This window comes from Thamnophis sirtalis, unplaced genomic scaffold, assembly GCF_051295495.1.
Source record: "Thamnophis sirtalis isolate CommonGarterSnake01/CBP01778 unplaced genomic scaffold, rThaSir2_p1.2 scaffold_4, whole genome shotgun sequence".
In the NCBI taxonomy this organism is placed as follows: domain Eukaryota; kingdom Metazoa; phylum Chordata; class Lepidosauria; order Squamata; family Natricidae; genus Thamnophis; species Thamnophis sirtalis.
Genome location: NW_028261384.1, coordinates 110,183,508 through 110,197,065, shown reverse-complemented (window position 1 = coordinate 110,197,065; position 13,558 = coordinate 110,183,508). Strand labels below are relative to the sequence as shown.

General features: G+C 35.3%; 2 protein-coding genes across 2 annotated transcripts; both read left to right on the top strand.

Moving 5' to 3' along the window:
• The first annotated feature begins 1,505 nt into the window (after window positions 1-1,505).
• Window positions 1,506-2,429, top strand: LOC148046147 (olfactory receptor 14C36-like). The gene has a single exon (XM_087714547.1). It carries the CDS (start codon window positions 1,506-1,508, stop codon window positions 2,427-2,429), a length of 924 nt encoding a protein of 307 aa, XP_087570673.1.
• A 9,238-nt stretch (window positions 2,430-11,667) lies between these two features.
• Window positions 11,668-12,600, top strand: LOC148046146 (olfactory receptor 14L1-like). The gene has a single exon (XM_087714546.1). It carries the CDS (start codon window positions 11,668-11,670, stop codon window positions 12,598-12,600), a length of 933 nt encoding a protein of 310 aa, XP_087570672.1.
• The last annotated feature ends 958 nt before the right edge of the window (window positions 12,601-13,558 follow it).

The following is a 13,558-nucleotide window of genomic DNA, read 5'->3' as shown; positions in this document are numbered from 1 at the left end:
TACCTCAAGGAGGTTATTTATACTATGAACTGAGACTGTAAAAAAAAATCCTTGGGGAAATGGGAAGAAAAATTAGATAAAATCTCATGAAAATATACCACAACAACAACAACAAAAAATTACTGGTGGCTTTGGAAAGTGAACAAGAAAAAAATAAAGACATGTTCATGAATAAACATGCATAGAGAAGGTGAGTCATTAACTTCTATTTACTTTGAATTATACATTATTTGTCACTTTCTTTCTTTAAATATTCATGTCTTCCCTTTCCTTTGCACTTAAAATTCCAAGAAAATACAGATTACAATTTAAGTGTTATCTATTTATGGAGATACCAGGAACTTTTATTTAAGTGGAGAAATGGAAATAAACAGCACTAAAAAATCCTAAATTATTCAAATAGAACAAACAATAGTTTCTGTCATTGTTTCCCCTCCACTTCCTGTTCTAGGTATTGTATAGACATACTTCAATTTTTCAGATTAGTATCTGAATTTAGCTGAGTAAAAATAATTACCATGGTATCATGTAATTTAATTTCAATTATTCTCTTGTAATCTAATATGTTTTCTTTTTCACTTTGTGTCAGTGAAAATAGACTCTTCAAAAACATTTTAATTCACTTTATAAACAAGATGTTTATCTTTTAATTTTTAATTCAAATTAATTTGTCAAATAGAATTGAGGGTTCTCATTAGAAGCCATTTTCACAATCCTCATTTTGTATAGAATTAGGTAAGGGTTTTCATATAAGTCCATTTATATATAAAAAGAAACCGTAAAATTTAAAATGATGCTTAAAAAGTAACAAAACCCTTTTTGTTTTCAGGTGCCAAAATAAAAGAAATGCCTAATCTCAGCCTAACACAAATAAGATGTTTGTATGAGAATTAAAGAATAGGGTTTAGTAGAGATGGTAATTCTGAATCAGGATAAATTTACAAAACTCATAAACAGAATTCTAGAGCTACTCCTGTGAAATCACAAAGACTGTCCTATCTAAAGTTGTATGTTATAGTGTTATATTCAATTCAGCAATAATGTAAGGCATTGTATTGGCCTTATCTCTGCCAGTTAAAACTGAATAAACTTAGAAAAGAGAAAGAGCAAACTCAATTATGTCACATTAACATATTTGAATATATTCAGTTTCAACTTCCAGCAGATTTTATCTGACTTGATAAAAATAACCTTCTTGCTTTATGCTCTTATTTCTGATGGAGTTATGTAAACGAAGAAATAAATTCAAGCATCTCTAAGCCCAAGATTATAAAGTGAAGCCATAAGATCTGACAGTGGTTAATATCTTTAAAAGTAATCAGCCTGAATTTTAAGAAAACACAATTTCATTATACTCAGGGTGTCATACTAATTTTTAGAGCCAGGTTTTAATATGATTGTCACTAAAAGCTGATCCATCATTTTACAACTCAATCTGAACTGTACTGAAGAGGAAATATTTTAACAACTCTTCTTCCTTTTTTCCTAGGGCGCATTGTTTAAGAATGGATAATGATACTTCTGAGTTTCTTCTCTGGGAATTCTCAAAGATTTGGGAGCTACAGATTATGCATGTTGCTTTGCTACTGATACTTTACTTAATGACAGTAACATGGAATCTTCTCATCATCTCAGCTGTTGTTTGTGATCACCATCTTCACATCCCCATGTATTTCTTCCTGATGAATTTAGCCGTGCAAGACATTGGTTCTGTTTCAGCCATTATCCCCAAAACTCTCTTTAATTTTCTTACAAATATAAGAACTATTTCTCACTCTGGGTGTGTTGCCCAAGTCATGTTTTTGTTGTTTTTTCTAAGCTGTGATATTTATCTGCTTACTGTCATGGCTTATGATCGTTATGTTGCCATTTGTAACCCTTTACATTATGAAATGATAATGAACAGGAAGGCTTGTACCAACATGATTGCCAGCGTATGGACTGCCAGTCTTCTCAATGCTTCATTACATACTACTGTCACTTTTATGATTCCTTTCTGCTCTAATAATGTAAACCAGTTCTTCTGTGAAATCCCATATTTACTTAAGATTGCCTGTTCTGATTTATATGTATCAGAAATTGGATTTCAAATTTTTAGTGCTATGTTAGCAACTGGTTGTTTTGCCTTTGTCATTATGACTTATGTATATATCTTTTCTGCTGTTCGGAGAATTCCTTCTGTTCAAGGAAGGAAAAAGGCCTTCTCGACTTGTTTACCACATCTAGTTGTTTTCTTCTTATTTTTGTTTACTTGCTGCCTTGCTTACCTCAAACCTATAGCTGACAGTGAATCACATCCAAACTTCATAATAACAATAATGTATTCCATTATTCCATCTATGTTGAATCCATTAATTTACAGTTTGAGAAACAAAGACATCAAAGTTGCTATTTTCAGACTTTTTGGTCAGAAGTTAATATTTTTTTAAGGAGAATGAGATGTGCATCTTCTTATTTTCAAATAAAGGAAAGTAAGAGAGTTATTTTCATAATTTCCCACTTTCCATTACATTATATAAAGTTCAAAGATATTTTATTATTCATTTATGAGATTTGATTTATCTCTATCAAAATTGATAATGTGGTGCACTAAATTATCTCTGACTCTTCAAAGGCTATAGGGACAAACACATTTAATTTTCTTGCCAACATTTTATGATGTAGCTAAGAGAAATTCTCATTTTCTTCCAGCCCTTTGACTTAACCACTAGATGATAATGGTTGTCTCTGTCATAAAACATACATTAAGGTTTGTTTCTTACCGTGATGCCAAAGTTCAGAGATAAATATCACAAAAGAAGTTCAGTGAAAGACAGCTAACAGATATAAGATTAGAATTAACTAGTATCAAATATTGAATGAAATGGAACTTTGCGTATTCCAATAGGGATACAATACAGAAAGCCTGTAAATAATGCATTTATTAGGAGAAAGCATTAAATAAATATTTGAAATTAAATAATCTGTTTATTTTAGGAAAAAGTATTATAAATTGTGTTTAAAAAATCCATATGCACAATGTTTAAAATACATATGCTATTGATGTGGAATTTCTAATAAATCTTAAATGAGAAACTTAACATACATGAGTTGTTTAACATCCCTCTTTACTGAGGTTTTATTTTTGTACTTTAATATTTTTATTCATTTATATCCTTTTTTAGTCATCAAAGTAATTCTATGCAGCTTACATAGTAAGGTCTATATATAACAGTTATAAAGAAATATGTTTACTTCTTTATCAAGATATCTCGCACCAATAAACATAAATAGTCCACTCTTTACGAAAAAGTTCATCTTCTAATTAAAAGTCTCTGATTAAAAAAAGGCAAAACTTACTTGAACAGGATCTAAGAAGTTTACTTTTCTACAGTATTTATTGGCACATTTCTTATTTCTCCAAGCAAATGTGGTTAAGGTAAATATGGAACTTTGAATTTGTTCCAAGTTATTAATAGGAATAACAAATTAAACAAATCCAATTTATATACACTATGTTTTAAATCATATTTGGTGACTGGACATCAATTTAATATTCTGAGTAAATTTAGTATAGATACTGTAATGAGAATTTGGAAACAGCATACAACCAAAATTTCAAATATTAGCATTTGCAGTAATGGAAGAATGACATTTTAATTTATAGAAACAACAAGTATGGTTGAAATGAGACTAAAGAGATTGTGCAGATATTTGTATTAACTAACTGGAGAAGTTTAATATGTTCTTTAACTGATGTTGTGATATGTTTATGGATAGGGCAATGGTTAAACTGCAGTATTACAGGCAAATGTTTTCCACAGCCAGGAATTTGATCCTGATGGTCTCCGGGCGTCTTACAATGAAGGGAAAAAAGAATAATAAAAAAAATGAAAATAAACAGGTTAAAATCAACACACATACATATGTTATGATCGGGGCTGGACCTCAACAATGAGGTCAATAGCCCCAGGCCTGCCGGAATAGCCAGGTTTTGACAGCTTTTCTGAAGGCCATGAGAGTGGGTAGGATCTGGATTTCTGGGGTAGCTCATTCCACAGGGTTGGAGCAGCCACAGAGAAGGCTCTCCTCCAGGGAGCTGCCAGCCGACATTGTCTGGCTGACAGCATCTGAAGGAGGCCCACCCTGTGGGATCTCACTGGCCATTGGGAGGAATGTGGCAGTAGGCGGTTTCGTAGGTATGCTGGCCCTAAGCCATGTAGGGTTTTAAAGGTAATAACCAATACCTTGAATTGCGTCCGGAGACCAATAGGTAGTCAGTGCAGCTCGTGGAGGATAGGTGTAATGTGGGTGTACCTAGGTACACCCAGTATCGCTCGCACGGCTGCATTCTGGACTAGTTGCAGTCTCCGAACACTTTTCAAGGGTAGCCCTATGTAGAGCGCGCTGCGGTAATCCAGCCTTGAGATGACTAGGGCGTGAGTGACCATTTGGAGTGCCTCCCAATCCAAGTAGGGCCACACTTGATGCACCAGGCGAACCTGGGCAAAGGTCCCTTCTGGTCACAGCCAACAAATGGTGTTCCAGTATCAGCTGTGAATCCAGGAGGACTCCCAAATTCCGGGCCCTCTCTGAGGGTGTAAGTGTTCACCCCCCAGGATCAAGGATGGACTGTCTGAACTGTCCTTCGGAGGCAACATCCACAGCCACTCAGTCTTGTCGGGATTGAGTACGAGCTTGTTCATCCCCATCGAGATCTTGACAGCTTCCAGGCATCGGCACATCACGTCTGCTGCTACACTGAGCTGGCACGGGGCAGAGAGGTACAATTGTGTATCATCAGCATACTGATGATACTTAACCCCGTGCTGTTGAATGATCTCGCCCAGCGGCTTCATGTAGATGTTAAATAGGAGGGGGGACAAGACCGAGCCCTGCGGCACACCACATTTAAGGGGCCTAGGGGTGGACCTGTGTCCCACGACCAACACCGACTGCGACCTGTCAGAGAGGTAAGAGGAGAACCACTGTAAAACGGTGCCTCTCACTCCCACCTCATTCAACCATCGCAGAAGGCTGTGTGAATGTAGTGTGAGGCTGTCTTTCTCTACAATTGTAACGCATAACTTATTTGGGAAGACTGTTCATCTTCCCAAATAATATTAGTACTTCACATTTACAAGTAAATATGATGTCAGGACATTGCAAACTTTCATCATTATTTTTTTGAGAAATAGTATCGACTGAACTAAACACATTCAAATCCGTAGAAATCGTGGTAGACTTAAAAGAACCGCTCCGATATGATTGTTTCCTGGTTGCTTAGACAACGCAATATCAACAGTAGAGACTTTCAAATTTCTAGGTTCTATCATATCTCAAGATGGACACCTAACATCAAAAACATCAGCAAAAAAACACAACAAAGAATGCTCTTTCTGTGCCAACTCAGGAAGTTCAAACTGCGCAAGAAGCTGATTCAGTTCTACAGAGGAATTGTTTACTCTGTCATTTGCACCTCTATAAATGTCTGGTTTGGTTCTTCAAGCCAACAAAACAGACACAGACTTCAGAGGATAATCAGAACTTCAGAAAAGCAATTACTGCCAACCTGCCTTCCATTGAGGACCTATATACTGCATTAGTCAGAAAGAGGGCCATGAAAATATTTACAGATCCCTCACATCCTAGTCATAAATTGTTTCAATTCATAACCTCAAAACGATGCTATAGAGCAATGCACACCACGATACCTAGACACAAGAAAAGTTTTTTCCCGAATGCCATCGCTCTGCTAAACAAATAATTCCCTCACCACTGTCAAACCGTTCACTAAGGCTGCATTATTGTCTTCTAATCATTCCTATTGCCCATCTCCTCCCACTTATGACTGCAGGTTTCCTGGTTGCTTATTTGTATCCTATGACTATCACTAAGTGTTGTACCTTAAGATTCTTGATGAATGTATCTTGTCTTTTTATGAACATTGAGAGTTCCAAAGTCAAATTCCTTGTGTGTCCAATCATACTTGGACAATAAAAAATTCTATTCTATTCTATTCTATTCTATTCTATTCTATTCTATTCTACCCTACCCTACCCTACCCTATCCTATCCTATCCTATCCTATCCTATCCTATCCTATTGTATTCTAACAACTTTATTATCCATTTTCTCTAAACTTCATTGTAGCAATATTCACATGAGTAAAACCATAAACACAAATAATAAAAATGCAGATAAATCCCTTCAAAAATCAATTTTCCAAACTGATGTAAATCACTTAAATGTATCACATACTCATTTAATGATGTATTAAATTACATTTTCCCCATTTTAAAAGTATTATGAAATCTATGTAATGGCTAAATGTATTCATGTTTTATTAATTAAAAAGCCTTTTTCACACATTATAATTATATATTTTTGTATTTTATATATTCTCTGTGTGTTTGTGTGTGTGTTTGTGTATGTGTGTATGTACCACACAATGGCTCTAAAATTGTAGGGAGATTCTCCTCCACTTTGCTAATAGTGCTAGCCTGAAAGCTGAAGATGCACATGATCTACTACTTCTAGAAATGAAACTCAAGAAGTATAGTAGAAAGAAGAGATTGATGATTAAATGTAAAGAATAACAAACCAATGGCATCATGAACAGCAACCAATTTCGAATTAACAGTGAAAATATTGAAATGGTGAATAGTTGACCCTAAAAGGCAGAAGCTATCAACAGTACACGTAGACTTACGACCTTAATTGAGCCAAAAATTTCCATGGCTAAGCAAGGTAGTTGTTAAACATGTTTTGCCCAATTTTACAACCTTTTTTAAAAAAGCAAATCGGTTGTAAGCACTGTTCCTTCTAAGGTGCGCGGCTGCACGGCCGCGCACATGGCAAGAAAACACCGTGCAGGACTTTTCAACTCCCGCGCAGTGATTTCTACTGCCACAGGCTCTGGAAGCTGGGGAGGAGGTCCTTTGCAGGCAGTGGCCAACTGGCCCTGGACTTGTTTTGATGAGCACGGGGCGACTGACGGTAATTGTGAAGGCCCCAAAGCCCCCGCCACCACCGGACTAACTGCTGCTGCCTCCTCCTCCTCTAACAGCACCGTCGGATTTGCTGCCCAGTGCTGCAGCTTTGAGGAGCCTTGAGGCTATGGGAGCCAGTAGGAAGGCGGCGGAGGGGCGGGAGCAGGAAGAAAAGCCCCGATGACTCCTCAAAAGCATGGCGGAGGAGGTGACTAAAGTGACTGTTTCATGTAAATTGAACTGAAGTTGTCCATTTAAAGTTGGTTCGGGGGAGGGGAGGTTGGAGCAGCCAGAGGAGGAATCTCCCTGCTGCAACCCTACTCCTCAGGCAACATTCTGGAGTCCTGTGCAAGGGGGCGGGGGGAGAGGTTTGGGGAAGGGAGGATAACACAAAGATACAGCCTTGCTGTATTTTAACCAAGATGTGGGGGTGGCAATGTCTGGAAGAAAATAATTCAATTTTCCCTTTCTTGAAACTGGAAAATTTGGGGAACATACTTTTTCATTCAGTTCAAGCAATGTTGTATTTCATTGATCCTTGGTTCAGTTCAGGCCATGTCCAATACGAACAGTGAGGGCTAGAATTTGTCAACAAGGGGTGGGTTGGGAGGGGAGGATTATTTTTTGTTTGGAATTGGCAAATGTCCAGCAGAGCTAAGATTTTGGCACAGCATATGTACATGAGTCTATAAAGGGAGGCTGTGAACCTATTGTCAAAAGTGCTGAATTATAAAATCCTGACTTATTTTTAAGAGAATTGGCTCAATAAAAGCTCACTGGGACCTGAAAAAAAATAAAGTTGCATGTGGCAATCTAAGCATAGTGTCTTACATTCTCTTACAGCCCATATCAAATATTTATCCCCATCCAAGATGGATGATGGTCCTCTAGGAATAATGTATAAAATCTGGAGGAGTTGAGAGTATTATCTTAAGATGCCATCCTTTGTTTGATCTATATTGGGACTTTTAGGGTTGAGAGGTTTCTACTTGATGATTAGACTCATCATTCCAACTTTGTAAGAGATGCTGATGTTTGTTATGAATGGCTTTAGGAGGTTGTTCTTGTTTTGTGGAATTTGTACCCTAACCTGCAGATCTTTAGCAATTCTAACTATTTTCTAAAAGCAGCCTTACTTGATCATATTTGTACATTGTTGTTGGCTGGTTTCAAAGAAAATACAGAAAATCATCAATTAGATGTTATTTGGTTGAATACAAGGATTCCTGATTAATACTCCAACTTCAGACAGGACTGTTTTAACTGAAACATAAGGCAATGGATATCTGAAACACTGCTACAGTATGGGATTCCTTAGAAGGTAACAGGAGGAAATTATGTTACAAAGAGATTGGTATTAATATGCTCCATGATTTATTACAAAAAAAAATGTTGACTTGCAAATTTGCCCAGCTGAAGGAAGCACTATCCCACAAAGAGCAAAGTCATAGCAGAGAATTGGAAGGAATGAGGCTTGAGGTTACCCAACTAACACGGGAACTGCATCAATGTGAAATCACAATTGTTTCTTCTTTGGGTTCTATTTTAAGCTTAGAGCAACAACTAAAAATAGAGAATGAAAAAGTGGAGCAAAAGACAGTAGAGCACACAAGTCTTAAAGCTGTCAAGTTTGAACACCTCTGGGGTTTTTTTTTTCTAAAGGGTTAAAGGTGCAAGGATCTTGTAACCTGACAGCTTTAAGACTTGCGTACTTCAATGCCAGAGTTCCTGAGCCAACATTTTGGTTGCTAAGCAGGACCATTGTTAAGTGATACTGATATTATATAACACTTTTAATTAAGCTGGTACCTTGAATAAACATAACTTTGAGTTTCAAATAATATGATTTCATTGTTGTCTTAGGTAACATCTGTGAAAAAAATTCAGGTGCTCAGGCATGAAAATGTGCCGCTCAAACACTATACTTTTCTGCTCACACTGAAAAAAAATTAGAGGGAACATTGGTTATAAGGTGATTAATGCATTTATTGAAGAAATATGCCCCTTCCCTTTGACTTCGATTTCTGTAAGATTGCAAATGGTTTTCACATGACCTGGGGATAGTGCAACTATGATAAACATATGCAAGCTGCTAAGTGTCCCAATTTTGATCTCATGATCATGGGATGCTGTAATGGTTGTAAGTACAAAAAAAGTGCTGTTGTAATTTTGAAAGAATATTAAATGAATGGTTGTAAGTCGAGGACTACCTGTATAGGAAGCAGAAATAAAGAAATATTCTGTGAACTAGCAATTTCTAAGAAGCAATGAAAAAGATATATGGATGTCAAATGTGTCTACATCTGCAAACATCAGAAATGTGCAGACATTTGTTTTCCTTAGTGACCTTGATGTAACAAACTTACATTTGACAGAAGCAGGACAAGAGTATTAAGCATTTTTCTTGGAGAAGAATTCTGTAAACAAAATGAATAGCTAGGAAAGCAAAAAATGAATAATTAATTAGTTCTCAGTTGAGGTATAAAATGACCAGGTTTATATTCTCATATTTTGAGCATTTATGCAAAGTCATAGAGTTCTGAACAAGTTTATAAGACTGAGAAAAACTGAAAGAAAAAAGAATAGGATGAATAGAAAGAGCTGAAAGAGATGAATAGATTTGTTAACATCTGAGATCTGAAGGACTATGTTAAGAACTGATTGATCATCCTAGAGAAAATCTATGTGTTTGCTAAGAGTGAATGCATATTTGATAACGCATGATCAGTCTCTAAATTGTATCGAAGTAGATAAAAGTTTGTTTTTCCATTGATACTATAGGTAAATTATAAAATAATATTTTTAGATAAGAATGGGGAAATGGCAATTTCATGCCATTTTGTAACAGATAGCACAAGTATTGCAAACTGTATCTTGTAAAATAAAGGGAAAAATCTGAATATTACTTCACTTCACTTTGCTTACAAACAAACAAACAATATTTCAATTTAATATGCATGATTAATGTTCTAATTTTCTCATTTCTCAAAAAAATAGCTACATACAGCTTTTATATAGTCAACCCATTATCTTCAGCATAATATAGGAAATTTGTTTGAAGAGGACTGGGAAATATTTTTAGGCATTACATATACAGCAGTAACCTTAAAAAAATCCTTATATCATCATTCTCTGTCATTATTATTATTTTTAAATAGGACCTTATTTCTAAGGACACCTGATAAATATCCTGCACAAAGAGCAACAAAATTATTTGGAGTAGAAGCGTTTTAGATTTCCATAACATGAAAATGTACAGTGTTATAGTTAGTGTTCAACTAGTTTGATATAACCTTTCATATTATTGACCCTGCAAGTTACTTCTCCTCATCTCAATTAAAACAATACCAATTCTAGGGAAATAATCTAAAGAGTGAAAAAAAAAGAATTCTACAGTCTACTCCCAAAGGAGACAGTTTTGTAAAAAAAATCTATGGGGAAATGTGCTTGGATAAAATAACAGCAGTAGTTCACAACGTTCAGTAAATCTCACAAATAGCTGTAAAAAATAGATCAAGATGGCTAAAGATGGTGAGTAATTTCTTATTTGATTTTGAACTTATTCAGCAAAAGCTTCTTTTGTCTTTTATTTGTATACAATTATTAAATTTATTTACTACCCATCTTTTCCAGAAAATTTTATTGTACTGGCTTACAAGAAAAATAAATCAACATGAAACCTTAAAATAATAAATAATAACACCTAAAATTATTTTAAAATTGCCAGGGATGGGAAGGAAGCAAGCAAGCAAGATGCACATGGGGAGGAGGGGGGTCTTGACTTATTCCATTGTCTTGATTGAATGTAATCCACTGAAGTCAATGACTAAATATCAGCTGTGTTTGGAGTTTTATATAATCCTTGTGTAATCTATGTTAGTTTACTTGCCTTTATGCCCTCATTTTAATTGTTACCATGTCCTTATAACCTTTCTTAATGTTCAAGATGAACCTTCTCTCTAAAGGCATTTTCATTCTGTTTCTAAACCATTGATTTATCATTGATTTTTTTTTAACTGATTATAAACCTTCTGCTTATGGAAAGTCTATTCTCTCATGCATACTTTGGATCTAGTACCTTACTAATTCCAAGTGGAAGGAACTTGGATACTTCCATCTGAATCCATTTGACCATCTCAACAAAGACGCCCAAATTTTGAATCTAATTGGACCTCACAGATGAGTACTGAAGAAATACCTTAAATTTTAAAATGTATTCTCAAATATTTCCCAGTTCAATAAACATAATAATGCCTTAAGACTTGGCTGTTGTCTTTAGTCACGATCTTTAAACTACCTGATGCTTCTTTATGGTGAATTTTGCCAGCTTTCACAATGCCATTTTAGACACTACTGTAACATTCACTGTTCCTTTTTGCTCTAACATCATCAATCAGTTCAATTGTGAAATCCCATATTTTAAGATTGCATTCCTGGTTTATTTGTAACTGAAATTTGAATTATAATATACTCTTGTGCATTTGGGTCTGGTTGTTTTGTTTTTGATATTTAAAAATACTTTTGGGGAAATAGCAAGAAAATTATATGAAATCTAATGAAAATTCATTAGAGCAAAATGTGTCATGAATGGAATCTGTAAGAATAAATGTGGATCAAGATGGTGAACCATCCACTATTTATACTTTCAATATTTAAAATTCCTTTTCTTTTTTCTTCTAGGGTACAAGGTTTTAAGAATGGATAATGACACATCTGAGTTTATTTTGTGGGAATTCTCAGAAATTTGGGAGCTACAGATTATGCACATGGCTTTACTACTGATACTCTATTTGATGACATTATCAGGGAACCTTGTCATTATCTCTGCTATTGTTTTTGACCAGCACCTTCACACCCCCATGTACTTCTTCCTGTTGAATTTAGCCATACAAGACATTGGGTCCATTTCAGTCATTGTCCCAAAAGCTGTTTTTAATTCTCTCATGAATGTTAGGACTATTTCTCATTCTGGATGTGTTGCCCAAGTCATGTTCTTCTTCTTCTTCACGGCCTGTGATGTATCCCTCCTTACTGTGATGGCATATGATCGATATATTGCCATTTGTAACCCTTTACATTATGAAATGATAATGAACAGGAATGCCTGTACCAAAATGATTGGAGGTATATGGACAGCCAGCCTTCTCAATGCTTTGTTACACAGTACTGTCACTTTTATGACACCTTTCTGCTCTAATATTATTGATCAATTCTACTGTGAAATCCCCTATTTACTTAAGATTGCCTGTCCTGGCTTATATGTATCTGAAACTGGAGTTATAATCTTCAGTTCTGCATTAGCACTAGGTTGTTTTATTTTTGTGCTTGTGACTTATGTGCGTGTCTTCTCTGCCGTTCTGAGAATTCCTTCAGTTGAAGGAAGAACAAAAGCCTTCTCTACTTGCCTACCACACATTATTGTTTTCTTCATATTTTTATTCACTGCTAGTTTTGCTTATCTAAGAGACATATCTGATAGTCCACCCGATCTTGATTTCATAATTACAATAATGTATTCCATTGTTCCACCCATGGTGAATCCATTAATCTACAGCTTGAGAAACAAGGACATCAAACTTTCCCTTTCAAGACTTTATAGTCACATGACACTGCATTTTAAAGCAATATGAATTATGTATGAAACTAGGTTATTATTTGATCAGGAATAATATTATATCAGGAATATAGATAGATAGATAGATAGATAGATAGAGAGAGAGAGAGAGAGAGAGAGAGAGAGAGAGAGAGAGAGAGAGAGAGAGAGAGAGAGAGAGAGAGATCTATACTAGTCTCCCTTTATTTATTTATCAGCACAAATACAACAAAATGTAACAAAAAGGCAACAGTAAAAATATTGGGTTTCTGCCTGGATGGTCTCTTGTGACGAGCCGGAGGACAGAGAGTGGAAGTAGTGATCTTCCTCCCATATTTGGGCATACCGGGGGTTGGAAAAGAAATCTAATAGATACCTTTCACCCTGGCTTCACTGATAACGGATAAGAGCCTGTGGCCTAATGGCTAAAAAGTCTGCCTAGTATGTAATATAGCCCAGGTTCAAATCCCAATAAGGGTATGGCTAGCTGATGAGAGCTAAATAGCTTGAAATAGATCTATACTAGTCTCCCTTTATTTATTTATCAGCACAAATACAACAAAATGTAACAAAAAGGCAACAGTAAAAATATTGGGTTTGTGCCTGGATGGTCTCTTGTGACGAGCCGAAGGACAGAGAGTGGAAGTAGTGATCTTCCTCCCAAATTTGGGCATACCGGGGGATTTCTTTTACAACCCCCAGTATGCCCAAATATGGGAGGAAGATCACTACTTCCACTCTCTGTCCTTCGGCTCGTCACAAGAGACCATCCAGGCAGAAACCCAATATTTTTACTGTTGCCTTTTTGTTACATTTTGTTGTGTGTGTGTATATATATATATATATATATATATATATATATATATATATATATATATATATATATATATATATATATATATATATATATATATATATATATATATATATATATATATATATATATATATATATATATATATATATATATATATATATATATATATATATAAGAT

Bases quoted from the DNA above. Each gene is read 5' to 3' on its own strand.
- LOC148046147 (XM_087714547.1), top strand. From the start codon at position 1,506: ATGGATAATGATACTTCTGAGTTTCTTCTCTGGGAATTCTCAAAGATT.
- LOC148046146 (XM_087714546.1), top strand. From the start codon at position 11,668: ATGGATAATGACACATCTGAGTTTATTTTGTGGGAATTCTCAGAAATT.